The sequence below is a fragment of the Anabrus simplex genome, chromosome 3, assembly GCF_040414725.1.
Source record: "Anabrus simplex isolate iqAnaSimp1 chromosome 3, ASM4041472v1, whole genome shotgun sequence".
In the NCBI taxonomy this organism is placed as follows: Eukaryota; Metazoa; Arthropoda; class Insecta; order Orthoptera; family Tettigoniidae; genus Anabrus; species Anabrus simplex.
Window position 1 is genome coordinate 334,200,987 of NC_090267.1, and position 21,061 is coordinate 334,222,047.

At 39.3% G+C, this 21,061-nt stretch overlaps 1 protein-coding gene across 1 annotated transcript; it reads right to left on the reverse strand.

Annotated features, from left to right (window-relative positions):
* Positions 1-465: 465 nt before the first annotated feature.
* On the reverse strand, positions 466-17,802 carry LOC136867298 (uncharacterized). The gene is made up of 2 exons (XM_067144449.2): positions 17,498-17,802; positions 466-911 (listed from the first exon to the last, which is right to left on the reverse strand). The coding sequence occupies exons 1-2, from the start codon at positions 17,759-17,761 to the stop codon at positions 576-578; spliced, it is 600 nt and encodes a 199-aa protein (XP_067000550.2). The 5' UTR covers positions 17,762-17,802; the 3' UTR covers positions 466-575.
* Between the last annotated feature and the right edge of the window lie 3,259 nt (positions 17,803-21,061).

The window sequence follows — 21,061 nt, forward strand, 5'->3', positions numbered from 1 at the left end:
ACGTCGCGCCGACACAGATAGGTCTTATGGCGACGATGGAATAGGAAAGGCCTAGGAGTTGGAAGGAAGCGGCCGTGGCCTTAATTAAGGTACAGCCCCAGCATTTGCCTGGTGTGAAAATGGGAAACCACGGAAAACCATTTTCAGGGCTGCCGATAGTGGGATTCGAACCTACTATCTCCCGGATGCAAGCTCACAGCCGCGCGCCTCTACGCGCACGGCCAACTCGCCCGGTCCGGGGATCTCTGAAACGAAGCCCACGACGCTGACCATACGACCAAGGAGTCGGACGAGTTGTCGTTTTCATGTTATTCTATATAAATAACTACATCTTGAATTCCAGTTCCGTTAGAAACGTAATTAGTATATCAATATCCCAGTCAAGTTTCTCACTGATTTCTGGAGAACGTGATCGGGTAGTGAGATTATTCGCCACACTACAGTAAGCAAGGGAATTACAGACAATTTATTCTTTCATTTTTGTTTTATTTACAAACTAGATAATCCGTTCTCGTGGAAAGATTCCTCATTCCAACGAAAGAAAGTTAGAGTTTAGAAAGTTAGATCTATTTTAGTTAATTATTGCCAATCTTCTTCTTGACGCACTGCTCCATCGCCGAAATCTTACTCGTCAGCTGTCCAGGGACGGAGGATGTCTTAGAAGTGACACAGGATTCTATGTTTTGCTGCAGTTTGTCGACTGATTTGGCCGCCTCAATCTCCAGGTGTGCTTGCTGTTTACCGTAGTCGGTGTCCTTGCTTACAGCATCAGCTACAACTTGGCCTCTGCATAGGATGACGCTAGGTGACGACTGACAGTCGTCCCATTTCTTCTTGGCATCTTGCCACTTCGCGCTCACTTCCTTTACTAACTCTTCTTGGCTGGATACAATTTTCTTGGCTTTGTTGTTCTGCAAACATGAATCATTCATATATATTGCCGTAAGAATTTAGAATTAGAATCTACACTGTCTTTAACATTATTACGTTACTTTTAGCAATGGACCCACGGATCGCACACTTCAGCTACAGGGTTTATTGTATTACTTACTCTTGCGTAAAGGTGATCATAATACAGTATTTATAATAAATTATTATTATCATTAAATAATAATAATAATTGTGTGGCTCCTGCTGCTATGTACGGGCATCTTAATTTGAAGTCGTCTAAACTGCCTGCAAGTCAACTTCGATGTTCCATTTTACTCTACCACCGAGCGAATTACCGTGCGGTTAGGGTCACGTAGTTCTGAGCTTGCGTTCGGGAGATGGTGGGTTCGAATCCCACCGTCGACTGCCTTGAAGATAGTTTTCCGTGGTTACCCATTTTCTCACCAACCAAAATAACGATGGGTCTGTACCTTAATTAAGCCCACGGCCGCTTTCTTTTTTTGTCTGCCCTTTACCAGCCTTGCGTCGTCGAAAATCTTCGATGTGTTAGTATGACGTTAAACCACCGTATGTATGTTGGGTATTCAGCCCGAAGGCTGGTTTGATCCTCTACAGCTCCACCAACAGTTGCCATAGGCAGCCTAGGTGTCACTGAAGAGGCCTACTAGGGAAATGCGGAGTGCGGTAGTTTCCCGTTGCTTTCCTCACTGAGCCAAAAGTTGCTATTACATATCAGTCTGCTAAGCCCACTGAAATGCATGCACCAACCGACCCTATGAGTGATATTTTCACACCATTCATAACAGCGACTGGGTGCATAAGGAACGGTATTACTAGAATCACGCATACTCGGCAATTTTCATATTGTCAAAGCCAAGGATGAGACGGAGACAGGTCAATGAAAGTAACAAATTTGATATAGCCCATACCAGAAGACACAGTGCACTGTAAACACTAAATCCCGCCAGCAAAGGCAGGTTAAACCACTTTTTTTTTTTAACTCTACCAGACAGCAGAGTAGACGGGATCTCTGATGACGGATCTGTGACTGAGTTTTAATTAATTTTATATGGACCCTTTTCCGCCCTTCAGTAAACGCGGATAACACTACTGCATTTCAATTCATGATCTTGGAATCTGGAGGCGAGCAGTCCAGTACAAATCCACAGAGGGAAATAATAACAATAATTTAATAATTATGTATTATATTATTATTATTATTATTATTATTATTATTATTATTATTATTATGTTGCGATCTGTATTAAGTCGCAACCGGTCCTGCGGTCTAGGAGTAGCGTGTCTGCTTCTCAACCGGAGGCCCCGGGGTTTGATTCTCGGCCAGGTCAGCGATTTTTACCTGGACTTGGGAATTGGTTCGATGTCCACTCAGCTTACGTGATTACAATTGAGGAGCTGTCTGACTGTGATACAGCGACCCTGGTCTAGAGGATTCGTCACATTGACCGTCCCTCATCTCATAATCTGCAGACCTTCGGGCTGAGCAGCGCTCGATTGATAGGCCAAGGACCATCAGGGTCGTAGTGCCATGGGTTTTGTTTGGTGTTTGTTTGTTTGTATTAAGTCGCACTGACACAGGGAAGATAATAATACTATGGGCTTTACGTCCCATTAACTACTTTTACGATTTTCGAGGACGCTGAGGTGCCGGAATTTAGTCCAACACGAGTTCTTTAACGTGCCAGTAAATCTACCGACACGAGGCTGACGTATCTGAGCACCTTAAAATACCAGCTGAGTGAGCAAGGATCGAACCTGTCAAGTTGGGATCAGAAGGACAGCGCTTCGACCGTCCGAACCACTCCGCTCTGCGACACGGGGAAGTCTTATGGCAACCATAACATAGGAGAGGACTAAGAATGGGAAGGAATCAACCGTGGCATTAATAAATGCACAGCCCCAACATTTACCTGGTGTGAAAATGGGAAGCCACGGAAAGCCATGTTCAGGGCTGCCGACAGTGGAGTTCGAACCTACTCTCTCCCGAATGCAAGCCTACAATTACGTACTCCCGCGCAGTCAACTTGCTTGGTTATTATTATTATTATTATTATTATTATTATTATTATTATTATTATTATTATTATTATTATTATTATTTTGCTAGTTGCTTTACGTCGCACCGACACAGATAGGTCTTATGGCGACGATGGGACAGGGAAGGGCTGGGAGTGGGAAGGAAGCGGCCGTGCCCTTAATGAAGGTACAACCCCAGCATTTGCCTGGTGTGAAAATGGGAAACCACGGAAAACCATCTTCAGGGCTGCCGACAGTGGGGTTCGAACCTACTATCTCCCGAATACTGGATACTGGCCGCACTTAAGCGACTGCAGCTATCGAGCTCGGTATTATTATTATTATTATTATTATTATTATTATTATTATTATTATTATTATTATTATTATTATTATTATTATTATCACCATTAACAAACTGCCTTACATGCACATTGAAAACGGTTTCTGATGGTACGTTTTCATGTTTATAGAGGTTGAGTGTCATAAGAAGTGACATTATCGTGAAGTTCGACGTTATATTGTTATTTACTATATGAATAACATAACTTACATTAAAATACGAAATGGACAAACGAGAGGAACCCGAGTTTCATAATCCATCGAGTATTGTAATATGAAGTTTTCGCACAACGTTACATCTACTTTGAAGGGAAATGGATTTAAATTAAACTGTTGAATTTCTTTATATTTGATTGCTAACTGTGCTGTACGTCCATTAATATGGCTGATTTGTATTTTTCCATAGCTGCATTTGTTTTCCAACTGTAATTTTCAAAGTTACGGCGTCCTGGTTACGGTATATTGGTTACGTCAAATAACAGTGTTGAAAAGCAAGCAAATACAACTCTCTTTTAAGTGTCGTAATGTTAGACTTGCATCTTATATTTGCTAGCTTTGATTCATTCCTCATCTTTGACATACTGTATATTAGGTATCCAAAAGTCTCCGGGTACACCACAGTACGTGCTCTGTGTGACGTCCGGCTATGCATCCCATGGTATATATGAGCAGGCACAATCCGTCAACATCCTAGACGTGTTCCCTGCCAGAATCAGAATGAGTGGGTTTCAGCGGGGCATGATTGTATGCGCCCACAAGTTTTGGCATTCCATCAGAGATATTTCACGGGAGTAACATGTGCCCAAGTTCACTGATACCGATATTATGCCAAGCGGCAATGTCAGAAAAACGCTGAACATAATCATCGCTCTGACAGGACTAAAGAATTAACTGATAGAGCCCGCCAAACTCAAGACTGCACTGCATGAACCAATCGTCAGACAGCCTAATTAGCAACTGCAGATCACCGGGATTTTAGGATCGTGCTGTAGCCATAAACCACTGATTACATGAAGGAACGCGCGATGTCATAGTCTGTGGAGCAGTGAAAGAAAGTTATACGAGGGGATGAGTCACGGTGAATGCAGAGGCACTCAGATGGACCTGGCGGATATCTGGCAAACGGTATTCCTAAGTTTGTTGTGGCGACGGTGACTTTCGGTGGAGGTTGTGTGATGGCTAGGGTCTGTTTTTCATGCTTTGGGCTAGCACCATTAGTTGTGGCTGATTATACAATGAATGATGGTCTTTTGATTTTTTTTTGTACACTATAAAATGCTTCCCGCACCATGGAAACAATTTGGAACCGGACCTGTTCTGTGTCAGCATAATAATTCTGCTGTTCACAAAGCAAGGACCGCATCGTGGTTCGAAGAAAGTCAGGTTGATATGCTGAACTGGCCTAAGTCCCGACCTGAACCCCATTGGACATCTTTGAGTTGAACTAGAGCGTTGGTTGCGTGCCGGATCAATTCGCCGAACAACCCGGCAACAACTATTAGCTATCTTTCAGAAAAAAATGAAAACAATGTTACCTTCAATGTGTCAGAATTTAGTGGCAAACTTTCCGCGAAAATTAGACGCTATAACAGCAGCAAAGGTAGGTCCTACACGCTATTAGTTACATGGCTGGTGTACTTGGAACGAACAGCAAGGGGTGTCCGGAGGCTTTCGGCTACCTAGTGTATCTAGGGGTAGGCTGTTAAAATACTTTGTCCTAGATATGCTGCATGCCTCTGTTCAAGATGTGTGTTCTTACTTGGGATTGGTAATGCAGAATTTACTTGTTATCAAGTGTGACTCTCTTCTGAACTTACATGAAAAATCTTGGGAACTCAATCAATCAAGTGTTAAAGGCAACGCCTTTATAGGTTCTTGTCCTCTACCGCCCTCTTCAGCTTCACGTAACTACCATAACCCACCCAGCTCTTAATTTCCTTGAGCCGGTTCGAATTTGTGTGGTTGTTTAGCGTGGTTTTCATTCCAGAGCTTCCTTTCTTATGCCATATTACCATTATATCAGGATGCTTGTTTCATTTAAGTCAACTATTTCAGGAAATATTTCGAAGTAGAAGTGTACCAATCACCGTTATCTAGGTGATTTCTGAGCTTTCGATGAATCACGTTTGTAATCCCATCTGGCCCACACGAGCGTGCGTGTTAGTTTAAAAATATGTTAGTTTCAATTGCCGTTTCAACGTTGTACGTTAGTTCAGTTTCTCTTCAAAGGTATATAGTATCAAACATTACGTAATGATTCAGTTTTCACAAATTATATTCAACCCTCTACCCTTCCTGCCTTTGAAATGTGGCGCCGGCTCGAGACATCCCAGGGTCGCTGACTGGGTACTACCCTCAGAGATATCTTCAGATATTATAAACTAACCTTAAATTAATCAAGCGGGAAGGATAAAAGAGAAGAAATAAAATAATTAAATAAAAATCCGAATGAGAACATTTACGAATGCAAAATTTATTGAAAAAGGCTAAACTTTGGCAAAGCAAATATACTTCTATACAAACAATAAACTCTTCGGACCAAATATTGTTCACAACCTCTATCACCCTCGACTATAAAATATCAACCTCATGACTCATAGATTTCAAATCCTTCTAAACACATTACTTCATCTTATTACAATTCCCTTTCATCTTATTCATCAACTCTACTTCAGTAGTTCAAAAATTTTAATCCAATTCCATTCCACACATATCTTGGTACCACCATATTTCAAAATTTTCAATAACAAAATATTATAATAATCTATCATCATGACCTTCGTTAATTTGTCAAAGTACCTTTTTAAAATGTTAATACAACCAAAACTTCTTCCGTTCATTCTTTGAATAACAAATTCATATTTGCTCTCCATACCTTTAAGTTATTTCCTCACCATATTATAAACCTTGTAGTTACCATTTACTAAATACCAAATTATTTATTTAAATACACTCTTCGAAATGAAATGTATGAGGCTGTGTAAATTCATTAAGCAACATCCGCCGTGTAATTCACAACTCATCTTTAATTAATTAAATCCATTAAATTCATTATGATTTACAAATTCGCAGTTATCAATGTCGGTATAATTGTTACCTTGAAAATCATAAGTTTATCCAATTAAGTTTGTTAGATTTGGTAATTCAATCCAAAATTTTATATATCATAAAATTATTCATCACAAATTTTATATAAAAAAAATAGTCCCTATTATGATTTGAGTCCGAAACTATTTAACTTATTCTTTCTCAATACCATCCTCCCTCATATAATGCTGATAATATGGAACGCACGCACGAAATCGAAAAGTAACCCTGACATAAATAAATTAAATTAATTTACCGATTCATTAAAATGATAAATATCTCACATATGCTTAATTAGCTGTTTTATCATATACAAAACATATGCCTACCCTGTAGCAAGAAACCCTATACTATAATATTAAATACATCTTAACCTACACTGATTCTACAGACAATGGGATGAACCTCATTGCCGCAAGTATAAACAACCACATGAACTGAATTCAACATCAAAAAAAAAATATTGCAACTGCAAAATCAAAATTTGCATTGCCCACATATTGAAGAACATATAACATAAACAAACACAACATAATTTCAATCATATAGTCACAGGGGAAATCATTATACACTGGCTCGGCCGGGCATCGAACTCCGACCCTCAACATGGCATCATTACAGTGACCTATCATTATGCTTGCCGCAATGATCTGTCACGAAGTCTAGCTATCATTATTTAATCTAATTGTGCTGTCCTGAGTTCCACAAACAGAATTTTTCTTACGGATGAATGCAATATTTTGTTACTTATAAGACCTTACTACAGCTGCCATAGCCTCTCTAATACACAACGCGCCGTCCTGGTCTGTAGCCTTATCGCACGCCCGACTCATTTCATTGACACGGCATTCTAACATGTTCGCACCCACTTAAATTCTCTCTCTCTCTACTCTAAATGAAGCCATATGTTCCTCCACAATATCATGCGCCTGTGCGAACAGTTACTAATTATATAATACTCTCAATATATTTTATTCATTTCATATTTCACGTATTATTCTACATTTCTCACTCCATTATCAGGAACACGTATATCATTATGCCGGTATTTACATATATATATGGCGCTACACAATCATTGGTTCGACTCTTGCGGTCGGCATTTTGTGTCTTAGAGGTCCCTATTTCAACACTAGCTAACTACTTCTCGGACATTTTTAGGATGACAATTATTCCCTTCAGCACAAAATTTCTCATTGATTAACGGTGCACGTTACTTACTGATGACATATATTTTCCAAAATCCCACTGTAATGTGCCAGACAGTCCGGGTTCGAAACTTGGGTCAGTGAAAATTTTCTTGACGAACTTTTCATGCGACATGCCAGGTTAATCTATCTATTCCCTCTAACTAATCCTTACTGATGCCTCCTACGTCATTAAATATTCACACACGCACACGCTAATATTTGCTAGAAGATCACGCACTGAGGAAAAAAACCATGTTTCACACCCATAATGGAAAATCATTATTTACACACATTATTTTCACACTCGCGAAGACCATATTTTACCACACGCTAATATCACAATATGTACACCCCCCTAGGCATCAGCATAAAATAAAACCTAAAAAAAAAAAACCTAACTATCCTTGCTACAGTACTTAAAAAGGAAAATAAACGAATAATCATGCATTAACTTATTTACAGTTAACAGCTAATCATGCACATGCTAGATAATGAATCAGGGTACTTATCGACTCGGCGACGCTCCATACTCAGCTCCACGGCCTCATGGTTTCAGGTCGGCCCCATGATGTACTTAAGCCATCATGCTAACGGCCTCAAAACCTGAACCCATACCATTCTCCACACCCATGGTCTTCACTCTTGTTGCTTTCATGAAATCACACGCTCATCGCTTCCTACTACACTAAAATACATATAAAAAACACAGATAAAGTTAAATTATTCTAGCACATACACTTCTTCACAATTGTAATATACACTTTGTCTCTGCTTTCCGCGAGTTTACACGTGGCACTGCGATGCGTCCTTGTTTGATCTCGCTCCGATCCTAATTTTTCAGTTAATGTTGTAAAAATTCACCTTCTTGAATTTACAAAAATTTCGGTCATTATTGAGTTAAATGCAAAGTCTATCGGACCCGTAGTATCTTCGACAGCTAGTTATTTGATAGGAAATGCTCTAGATTAGGGTTCTCGTGAACCACATACACGTACGTCCGGCACGTTCAAATTTCCGTAGCAGAGTGCCTGTTCTCAGCGGCACGCGTCCCTTCATGCACGCCGGATCTTGGATAGTGAGCTCGGGGAACCCCATTAACAATGATGTAACGTCCCGTCACATATGCCTGCAATTATTTATTCCAATAAGTTGTTGCAAATACGCCGTCTTTAATTATTGTTCTCAAAATGGTTTAATCTTGTTTTCACCTTATCCCCTGGTGGATTTAATTATTTTAGAAGTCATTTATGCGGCACCCATCTTTAAATTACCCCCATCATTCCAAAACCTGCTCTGCTGCGATTCGCTGCCTGAAAATGTTGCCAACTTAAATCTGGTGACTTTTGTCATCACACCTCATGGAATATTCCAATGCTTTCCATTTCATCACAAGATGACCTTGACACGTGGAACTATCTTTAAACCTGGGCAAGCGTAATGGCGCCACACATCCGGCCTATAATGTAACTGCGGCTATTCCCTCATATGCCATTTTTTTACTTTCTAATATTCTTAAAGACAATGATATGAGCCAATTGGGCTCATCTTTCCCCCACTTTCTTTTTGGAAAAATTACTGACAAGGGATTTTTCCAACCACACATCTTCCAAATATATCATTGTCTTTCCATTATTTACTTAACAAATCCAGATTTTAGACTCAAATTTTCTTCCTTAAGACGAGTATTATTCATTGTTAACTTAGTAACCACCTTCTCCATCATTCCTCTTAATTCAATTAATTCTTCACAGGCACATTCTCCGCCAGAACTTTCGTTTTCATCCATTTCTCCTCTAAGCATTCCTTCTATGGCGTTGTAGGCTAGCATGACATCTCCTTCGTGACCAACTCCTCAACATATCTTCTAGACTCATTCCTGCGTTCTTGAAGATCCATTCTGTCGTTTTCTTCTCTTCTTGGTCGACCTCTTGCATCACCTGATCTATTATATGGTGGATATGGTCTTCTCATCTCTCCAAACCTTCCATCTCTATATCGGTACCCTTGTCTTCTGTTTCCTCCATAATTCTGATTATAATTTGACTCATAACTTCTATCGTTGACTCGTCCTCTTCCAAAGGATTGAGCTTTCCAATTTCTTCCCTGGTATCCTCCTCGATACTCTCTGTTCTGATTATCATCGTTCTTATTGTTGTACGTGTTGGTTCCCTGGGTCTTCTTCTCTGATGAATTCTCTTCCTTGGTCAAATCAATAGTATGGACTGCTTCAATATTCCGATTCCTAGGATGATACAAGTTCGATGTTTGATCTAATTGCCTCAACAATACTTCGGCCTCTACAGCTGTTTTCACGTTCGCAGCTATCAATGTCCTTTGCACATCCACAGGTAACTGTCTTTCGATTGATGCGATTAACTCTTCTTCTGGAGGCGGACAGTCTAACTCCCTAAGCTTCAAAAGTTGCCCACTGAAAAAGTCTGCGTATCTCGTGGGTACTGTGCTCTGGTATTTTCGTGAATACAGTTCAAGTCTGAGTCCTTGTTGAACCTCCTGACCCCAGTATTTTTGTAAAAAGGCACGCTTGAAACCTTCGTAGTCATCAAAACAATATTTGAATGCTTTAAACCAGATCAATGGTTGTCCATCTAGAAATCGCTCTACAATCCTCAACTGTCTATCCGGATGAATTCTATTGTCCTGAATATATTCTGTCATCTCTCTAAGGAAACTTTTCGGTGTTATCTCGGGCCCGCCAGTAAATTTCCTTGGCTTTCCCTCTGATAATCTCATCAATTCAAAATATGGAATTGGTCCCATAATCTGTGGCGTTGAAGTTCGTTCTTCAAATGGTTGGTTGGTAGTTTCAGGTAAACGGGTCTGATCTACTCCATTTCCCAATCCTACACTACTAGCATGGCTTCCTGCTTGCTCTAAGACATTTTGTTTATTTATCATCGATCGCATGAGCAGTTCTCCCTTAGTCTCCTGTAATTTCAATATCTCGACATCTTCCTTAAGTCCCTTGATTTGTCCGATCTCCTCTTTCATTTCTTTCATTAATTCTTCATGTATGTCTACCTTCACTTCCGTCTTATGGCATTTATGAGCCCATTCACTAATTTGCTTCGTTACTTCACAACCTTCAGCTCGAAGATCCGCTTGCACTCCATTTATTTCCTCCCAGAGTTCCTTCCTATTTTCAGCCATCTCTTCTTTCAGTTGGTCTTCTACCTTCTTAACTTCTCCATGGACATTATCTCTCAATTGCAACAACCGGTCATTGAATCCCTCGGCAGTCTTGACAAACGATTCATGTGTTTCTATTTGTAGCTTGGTGACTTTGGCGTCTGTCAATACGATCGCTTCCTCAATATCAACCATCTTATCCTTGATCGAATTTACAGCTTTCTGTTGACCCTCGACGTTTATTTCGACTTGACTCAGTTTCTCCGACAACCTGGCATCTACTTGCGATACTGTTAAAGCGACCTGATCTATCTTTTCTTCCACCTTGTCACTGCGGGTAACTGCTTCCATTCGGACCTCTTCTATCTGCTTCTCTAATCTTTGAGCATTCCTATCGCAGCCCTCTTTAACTATAGTTATCTCTGTCGATAGCTGATCTTTGATACTGACCATCTGGTCCCTAACTTCTTTAAATTGTTCATTGACACCTTGAAATTGTTCATTCGCACTCTCCTTGACTTCTTTAAATTGTTCATTGACACCTTGAAATTGTTCATTCGCACTCTCCTTAACTTCTTTAAATTGTTCATTGACACCTTGAAATTGTTGGTTAACACCTTGAAATTGTTCATTCGCACTCTCCTTAACTTCCCTAAATTGTTCATTAGTGCTCTCCTTCGCTTCCCTAAATTGTTCATTCATGTCCTCCCTCAGTTCATTCATGAGTTCGGTCATAAGACCCTTCATCACCTCCACATCTACCATATTATCTTTCTGAGAAAACGGGCCTTCCCTCTAACCATGTGCCGTGGATATGAGAAAGAATAAGTTCAAATTTCCATAATTACTATTATATAATTTAATTCCAGCTTCTTTACTTTACGTTACGTGGATAATATCAATCAAAATTTTGGCCAAACATTGCCATCTAGAAGCTGTTCCTATTTCATCTACATTTTGCCAAAGTTCTATACAAAGAAAGCAAAACCCGAAAAAAAAAATTCACAAACCACTAATTAACACAGCCCCAAAGAAATTTAACATCGAAACACCGAATATCGCGATACTATCATTGGGCTTTCGAATTTTTAAGTACTTCACATACAGTACATGCCAGTATACAAACACATGCCCTCAGCATTACGGCGGATATGACCGAAACAATGGCCCATATCGTCGTAAACTGACACCATAACATTTGTTACTACCATTTTCCACAACTTGAGACCGAGGTCATCTCATCCTTCCACGAAAATCTACAATTTCTTACACTATTGCCCCTGGCTGAATTTATTTGAAGAATAAACCAGACATTTTTAACCTCGTTTGGATTTAACACTATCCCTCTATTCTTTTGGGCATTTCTATTAAGTGACTGCCATGAGCCTATGTCCATAACAATGGTACTCACGATCTGTTCTCATTCAGTTTCGCAAAATAATCTACATTTACATGTCACTCATAAAATATCTAACAAAAATCGTGAAACCCGAAATTTAGGATTTTCCAAAAAATTTTCCAAAATTTCTATCATCACCATGATCAACTTGGTTCCACTTAATGGGTAAACACACGATCGTGCCCCACGTCACGGGCGACAACTCAACCCTCTACCCTTCCTGCCTTTGAAATGTGGCGCCGGCTCGAGACATCCCAGGGTCGCTGACTGGGTACTACCCTCAGAGATATCTTCAGATATTATAAACTAACCTTAAATTAATCAAGCGGGAAGGATAAAAGAGAAGAAATAAAATAATTAAATAAAAATCCGAATGAGAACATTTACGAATGCAAAATTTATTGAAAAAGGCTAAACTTTGGCAAAGCAAATATACTTCTATACAAACAATAAACTCTTCGGACCAAATATTGTTCACAACCTCTATCACCCTCGACTATAAAATATCAACCTCATGACTCATAGATTTCAAATCCTTCTAAACACATTACTTCATCTTATTACAATTCCCTTTCATCTTATTCATCAACTCTACTTCAGTAGTTCAAAAATTTTAATCCAATTCCATTCCACACATATCTTGGTACCACCATATTTCAAAATTTTCAATAACAAAATATTATAATAATCTATCATCATGACCTTCGTTAATTTGTCAAAGTACCTTTTTAAAATGTTAATACAACCAAAACTTCTTCCGTTCATTCTTTGAATAACAAATTCATATTTGCTCTCCATACCTTTAAGTTATTTCCTCACCATATTATAAACCTTGTAGTTACCATTTACTAAATACCAAATTATTTATTTAAATACACTCTTCGAAATGAAATGTATGAGGCTGTGTAAATTCATTAAGCAACATCCGCCGTGTAATTCACAACTCATCTTTAATTAATTAAATCCATTAAATTCATTATGATTTACAAATTCGCAGTTATCAATGTCGGTATAATTGTTACCTTGAAAATCATAAGTTTATCCAATTAAGTTTGTTAGATTTGGTAATTCAATCCAAAATTTTATATATCATAAAATTATTCATCACAAATTTTATATAAAAAAAATAGTCCCTATTATGATTTGAGTCCGAAACTATTTAACTTATTCTTTCTCAATACCATCCTCCCTCATATAATGCTGATAATATGGAACGCACGCACGAAATCGAAAAGTAACCCTGACATAAATAAATTAAATTAATTTACCGATTCATTAAAATGATAAATATCTCACATATGCTTAATTAGCTGTTTTATCATATACAAAACATATGCCTACCCTGTAGCAAGAAACCCTATACTATAATATTAAATACATCTTAACCTACACTGATTCTACAGACAATGGGATGAACCTCATTGCCGCAAGTATAAACAACCACATGAACTGAATTCAACATCAAAAAAAAAAATATTGCAACTGCAAAATCAAAATTTGCATTGCCCACATATTGAAGAACATATAACATAAACAAACACAACATAATTTCAATCATATAGTCACAGGGGAAATCATTATACACTGGCTCGGCCGGGCATCGAACTCCGACCCTCAACATGGCATCATTACAGTGACCTATCATTATGCTTGCCGCAATGATCTGTCACGAAGTCTAGCTATCATTATTTAATCTAATTGTGCTGTCCTGAGTTCCACAAACAGAATTTTTCTTACGGATGAATGCAATATTTTGTTACTTATAAGACCTTACTACAGCTGCCATAGCCTCTCTAATACACAACGCGCCGTCCTGGTCTGTAGCCTTATCGCACGCCCGACTCATTTCATTGACACGGCATTCTAACATGTTCGCACCCACTTAAATTCTCTCTCTCTCTACTCTAAATGAAGCCATATGTTCCTCCACAATATCATGCGCCTGTGCGAACAGTTACTAATTATATAATACTCTCAATATATTTTATTCATTTCATATTTCACGTATTATTCTACATTTCTCACTCCATTATCAGGAACACGTATATCATTATGCCGGTATTTACATATATATATGGCGCTACACAATCATTGGTTCGACTCTTGCGGTCGGCATTTTGTGTCTTAGAGGTCCCTATTTCAACACTAGCTAACTACTTCTCGGACATTTTTAGGATGACAATTATTCCCTTCAGCACAAAATTTCTCATTGATTAACGGTGCACGTTACTTACTGATGACATATATTTTCCAAAATCCCACTGTAATGTGCCAGACAGTCCGGGTTCGAAACTTGGGTCAGTGAAAATTTTCTTGACGAACTTTTCATGCGACATGCCAGGTTAATCTATCTATTCCCTCTAACTAATCCTTACTGATGCCTCCTACGTCATTAAATATTCACACACGCACACGCTAATATTTGCTAGAAGATCACGCACTGAGGAAAAAAACCATGTTTCACACCCATAATGGAAAATCATTATTTACACACATTATTTTCACACTCGCGAAGACCATATTTTACCACACGCTAATATCACAATATGTACACCCCCCTAGGCATCAGCATAAAATAAAACCTAAAAAAAAAAAACCTAACTATCCTTGCTACAGTACTTAAAAAGGAAAATAAACGAATAATCATGCATTAACTTATTTACAGTTAACAGCTAATCATGCACATGCTAGATAATGAATCAGGGTACTTATCGACTCGGCGACGCTCCATACTCAGCTCCACGGCCTCATGGTTTCAGGTCGGCCCCATGATGTACTTAAGCCATCATGCTAACGGCCTCAAAACCTGAACCCATACCATTCTCCACACCCATGGTCTTCACTCTTGTTGCTTTCATGAAATCACACGCTCATCGCTTCCTACTACACTAAAATACATATAAAAAACACAGATAAAGTTAAATTATTCTAGCACATACACTTCTTCACAATTGTAATATACACTTTGTCTCTGCTTTCCGCGAGTTTACACGTGGCACTGCGATGCGTCCTTGTTTGATCTCGCTCCGATCCTAATTTTTCAGTTAATGTTGTAAAAATTCACCTTCTTGAATTTACAAAAATTTCGGTCATTATTGAGTTAAATGCAAAGTCTATCGGACCCGTAGTATCTTCGACAGCTAGTTATTTGATAGGAAATGCTCTAGATTAGGGTTCTCGTGAACCACATACACGTACGTCCGACACGTTCAAATTTCCGTAGCAGAGTGCCTGTTCTCAGCGGCACGCGTCCCTTCATGCACGCCGGATCTTGGATAGTGAGCTCGGGGAACCCCATTAACAATGATGTAACGTCCCGTCACATATGCCTGCAATTATTTATTCCAATAAGTTGTTGCAAATACGCCGTCTTTAATTATTGTTCTCAAAATGGTTTAATCTTGTTTTCACCTTATCCCCTGGTGGATTTAATTATTTTAGAAGTCATTTATGCGGCACCCATCTTTAAATTACCCCCATCATTCCAAAACCTGCTCTGCTGCGATTCGCTGCCTGAAAATGTTGCCAACTTAAATCTGGTGACTTTTGTCATCACACCTCATGGAATATTCCAATGCTTTCCATTTCATCACAAGATGACCTTGACACGTGGAACTATCTTTAAACCTGGGCAAGCGTAATGGCGCCACACATCCGGCCTATAATGTAACTGCGGCTATTCCCTCATATGCCATTTTTTTACTTTCTAATATTCTTAAAGACAATGATATGAGCCAATTGGGCTCAATATATTTGGGAAAAACACTCGAAGAAATGTTCTACTCCCGTTACAACAACACTAACAAACATAAAATAGGGAAGGAAAGTGAGGTTGCGAAAAATCAACGTGATAAATTCTCGGCCTGTTCTGGAATCTGTTCTCATTTGTTCGGGATCACGACTAGGACAGGTCTGCTTTAGTTTAGACCTACATTTTTGTACCTTCACTATTAGGACGATATGTTCTGGTTTCGTCGGATTTCAGTTGAGAATGAGATTCATGAGATTTGTTGCCAAAACCAACGCTTACTTAATTTTTTGATTTTTTGGTCATTTTCGGGTTTACTTGGATGTTTCTCATATGAAATTCGAGGAAACTCGACACTTCCGTGCTGGTTTTCTATGACAATTGGTTTTAACAAGGAACATTCCAAAAACTTCAATTGTCAGGGTGGGGCGGATACAGAGCCCTGATTCCGCAACCCCCCAAGCTTCCTCAAACCGTTATCCAACACAGATGCAGTGTGGGAGATGCATTGTTCGGGTCTCGTGACTGTTCAGTTCCCTAAAATGTGTGCATTATAATTAATTATATTTAGAAATGAATCAAAATAATTTCTAAGAAAATAGTCACTTCGAATGATTTCCTTCGTAACAAAGCGAAAACGTATAATTATGCAACCGAATGCAGCATTTATCTCGAAAGGCGTTCCACATATTTTATCACCGTCCCCCATGATTATACTATGTACTTCATCGGATGCAGAGACCTCCTTCTACTAACCAAGTTCAAATTCTGGCATTTATCTCAAGATATTTAACACTGGTGTACTTCACCTCGGAATAATTATTTCATTAGCGTCACACTAAACCTCCCCCTAAAGGTTATTAACGATACTGAGACCTCATTAAAGCCGTCAGTTTTTATTTGACCTTTATTTTACTTACATCATCAGTGATACTCTGAGTTGCCCCATTTAGGAAGAAGTTTACAAGCTGACATTTCGTACAAGTGTCCCTACCTTGTCAGCCACGTTCTACAGGAGGTCTATTCTGATAGCACCTTCAATTCTGTCTACGAAGACGTAGTCTTCTTTATCCCAGTTTAATTTACCTCGTCGGTGTCACACCGAGTCACCTTTTCCAGAATAGTATTAACCATGCTGACACCTGCTACAACATGCATTATTGTAGCTGGAATGACGGAACTTAAACTACACTTCTATCACATACTGAGTTGCCTCTTTCAGAATAATATCAACCATGCTGACATCTGTTACAAGTGGTCCATGTCTAACCTTACTCCAACTTGAACTACACTACAATTACATACTAAGTCGCCATATTAACAACGATGCCACATATTTCAAGTGGTCCATTATGTCTAAACTTCCCCAGATTAAACTATATATCAATCAAACACTGAGTAACCTCCTTCAGTATAATACTAACCATGATGACACCCACTACAAGGACCCCGTTTTTATTAACCTTACTGTTACTTAAACTTCACGTCAATTGCACACAGAGTCGCCTGCTTCAGGACGATGTTAACCATGCTGGTACTTGCTACAAGTGACCCGTGAATGCTAACCTTACTTCTACTTAAACCACACAATCACATACCAACTCGTCTCTTTCAGGGCAGTGTTAACAACGTTTCATATAGTCCATGCCCACTTACCTCATCAGTCACACACTGAGTCGCCCCCTGAAGAAGGGAGTTAGCGAAGCTGTCTCCACCATCGGATACGTCCTTCAAACAGTCTTTGATGTCTACCTTCGCCTTGTTCGCTTGCTTTTGGAGGTTATCGACTACTGCCTTGATGTCACTTTTAATGGTTTTTTTCGTCTGATCTATCCTAGCTTCTTCTGCCTTGGTTACCTTATTGATCGATGCTGTGATCTTTTTCTCCGAATCTTTCAGAGCGTCGATTCTCTTCTGCATCCATTTCTGTACATTTTCCCATTGAGTATCAGAAACACTCTGGGTGCTCCCTGCATCTTGGGCTGACACCTGTATAAAGATTTTCTTCATTTCAATTGGTATACAATATTCATGGAGGTAAACATGCATTATTGTAGCTGGAAAATGACGGAATAAATATGATTCTGGTGAATAATACTTAATGGGAAAGTTAGAAAATCTTGCACTGAATCACATTATTGAGTGCCTAGCAATTATATTGCTTGTGAAGTGTCTTGATATTGTAGTAGACTTACGGTTTGGAACAATTGTGCACAGTCAGTCAGTGACTGACTCCGACTGTCATGCAGCTACTGGCCACTGTGGAATGAAAAGCCACAACATGCAAGTTGCTCATGTTTAATACGTGCACCTACATCACATTCTGGCGATTATATAAAGAAGAGTTTTAACACAAAAATGCGCAACATTATATATGTGCAAAGGAGAATGTGCGTGCTTGCTAAACATTATATTGGGCATTTGAGTATCTTCTATAATAATAATAATAATAATAAAAGGAAATGTTTGTCTGTTTGTATGTGTTTTGCGTGTGCGCGGTGCCCAGCAAAATCTATAACACGCAAAGGTCTGGAATTTTGAACATAGGTAGATGGAAGGGAGTCCGAATGCACCTCGAAGCCGGAATTTTAATTTTTGCTATCGTTAGTGAGTTATGAACGAAAAAATCATCGGAAAACGTCTATTGGGATATGGCAATCCAACGTTCTGTCACCAAGATAAAATGCATAGAGTCACTGTCACTAAGCAACGTACATAAGATAGGTAGAGAACACAATTCAAGGAGCCATGGCGTAGGATGCCGTTTTTGGTCTTATATGGTGTGAGGGCAAATGACGCTGTTGTTGGTGATTCGTTCGTCGGATGGGGACGTAAAGTCTTGATCAATTCGAGAGAAGTGGACTTTGTGCCGGCGCCGGATTTCATCATCTTCATTCTTACTGTCATGTCATTCATTTCATCTCATAAACTCATCTGATTAGGTTGACCTCATGAAAGTCATCCGGTCGTAAAAACTCGCTACGAAGATTCGTCTCACTTCATACCCAAACCCCGTAGAGAAAGGGGACAAGGGTTGGAAACATATAGGACACAAGATAGAAGATAATAATGAACAAGAAATAATACATATATCAGTCAAGATGCCATTTTAAATCCGTGGAATAGGAAGCCATTTTCCTTCAATCTTTGATGTCTGTCTGTCTGTCTGTCTGTCTGTCTGTCTGTCTGTCTGTCTGTCTGTCTGTCTGTCTGTCTGTCTGTCTGTCTGTCTGTCTGTCTGTCTGTCTGTCTGTCTGTCTGTCTGTCTGTCTGTCTGTCTGTCTGTCTGTCTGTCTGCCAAATATACGGCAAACAAACATCTGAAATATTTGTCATAGATGGGCACAGGTTTTAACCTAAGACGCATGGTTGTGTCTAAGAGCAATTCTTGCACCAAGACATGAAGCTGTCAACGTCATCAACAAGCAACAATCACAAGAATTATCCGGTGTTCTATAAACTGAAATGTCTATCGACACGACATGTCATACAGATGAGGTTGTCAACTAAATAACAGAGATTTTGAACAATTTGGAGTCACCTGGAGCACCCTCGAACATCTTGGAGTGGACGATTGTGGCACCGATTATCCTTCTCAGGAATATGAATCCTTCCCTCTGCAATGAACACGACTCTGAAACTGATGAATATTATTGAAGCCATCATCATGACTGAAGTAATATTCCGCGGATTTTAAGTCCATTGAGTAAGAAACCATTTTCGGTCCGCGACACGAAGAGCCATCAGCCCGTAATATTCGGAAGTGTTTGTGTGTAAGTGTGCGAAGCCCAGTCAAATCTCAAAATGCAGAGATCTGAAATTTTGACATAGGCGTGTTCTCGGATGAATCTTTAGGCAGATGGAGACCTGCTTTCATTAATTACTTATATTACTTTTAATGAGAGCCTCCGTGGCTCAGATGGCAGCGCGTCGGCTTCTCACCGCTGGATACCGTAGTTCAAATCCTGGTCGCTCCATGTGAGATTTGTGCTGGACAAAGCGGAGTCGGGACAGGTTTTTCTCCGGGTACTCCGGTTTTTCCTGTCACCTTTCATTCCAGCAACACTCTCCATTCTCATTTCATAGCATCTATCAGTCATTAATAAATCACTTTGGGAGTGGCGACCCCATCATACTAATAGCCTATATATACGCTTCATTCATTCCATCCCTGACCCGGTCAATGACTGGAAAACAGGTTGTAGGTTTTCATTTTCATTTTCATTACTTTTACTTATTTCATATTTACCCGATATTCACCTCATTCACTTAAAATTTTAGGCTATACAAGGATTTTGCTATATCAGCAATAAAACGTGAACCATAATTTCCTTCAACTAACTCAGTCGTACACTTCATTATTTCATTTAGACGAAACATACAGTACACAGGGTAGATAATAGTAAACACGCACAGATCTGAAATTTTAAACATTCCTCACCACAGCATTTCACCAATTACGCATGGCTTGGACAAATAGCAATTCTTGCTCCAAGAAGTGAAGCTTTCAACGTCATCAACAAGCAACTTCTACAAGAATTACCCGGGGTTCTACAAATTTACAAGTCTATCGACACAATAGGTAATACAGATGAGGCTGGCAACTACACGACAGAGCTTTTGAAAAACCTGAAGTCACCTCGAGTACCCTCGAACATCTTGGAGCGGATGAATGTATCACCGACTATCCTTCTCAGTGATACGAATCCTGCTTCCCTCTGCAGCAGAACACGATTCCCAATCCAGAAGCTGATGCCGAATATTATTGAAGCAATTCTCATGACTGGACATGCCGCGAGCGAATAATATTAATTCCCCGGATTCACACAATTCCTCCGGATATATCGATTCAATTTAGGTGACTGCAGTTACCCCGTTTGTTTGAGTTCCGCTATGTGCATCAAAAAGGCACAAGGGCAATCGCTTAAAGTTGCAGGACTCCATCTTCGAAAACGGTGCTTTTGCCATTGTCAACTCTACGTGGATTGTTCAAGAGTTCGAAAGTCAAACACAATACAGTATACATCTTACCTCCAAATGGAAGGACATTAATGTAGTTTATCCCGAAGCTCTATAAGGAAACAATATATTTTGTATTATATAACATGGTCTTTTACATGGTTTTAATACCATCCATCAACCCGGTATCTTAAGCATTTAAAGTAACAATATAAAAATAAAATAATGTGTTTCATGCAATTTACGTCAAAATGATGTGAG

Coding starts and splice junctions, on each gene's coding strand:
- LOC136867298 (XM_067144449.2), bottom strand. CDS start 17,761: ATGCAGAAGAGAATCGACGCTCTGAAAGATTCGGAGAAAAAGATCACA. Junction 912..17,497: donor CTCAGTGTGTGACTGATGAG/GTAAGTGGGCAT, acceptor TCATGTTTGCAG/AACAACAAAGCCAAGAAAAT.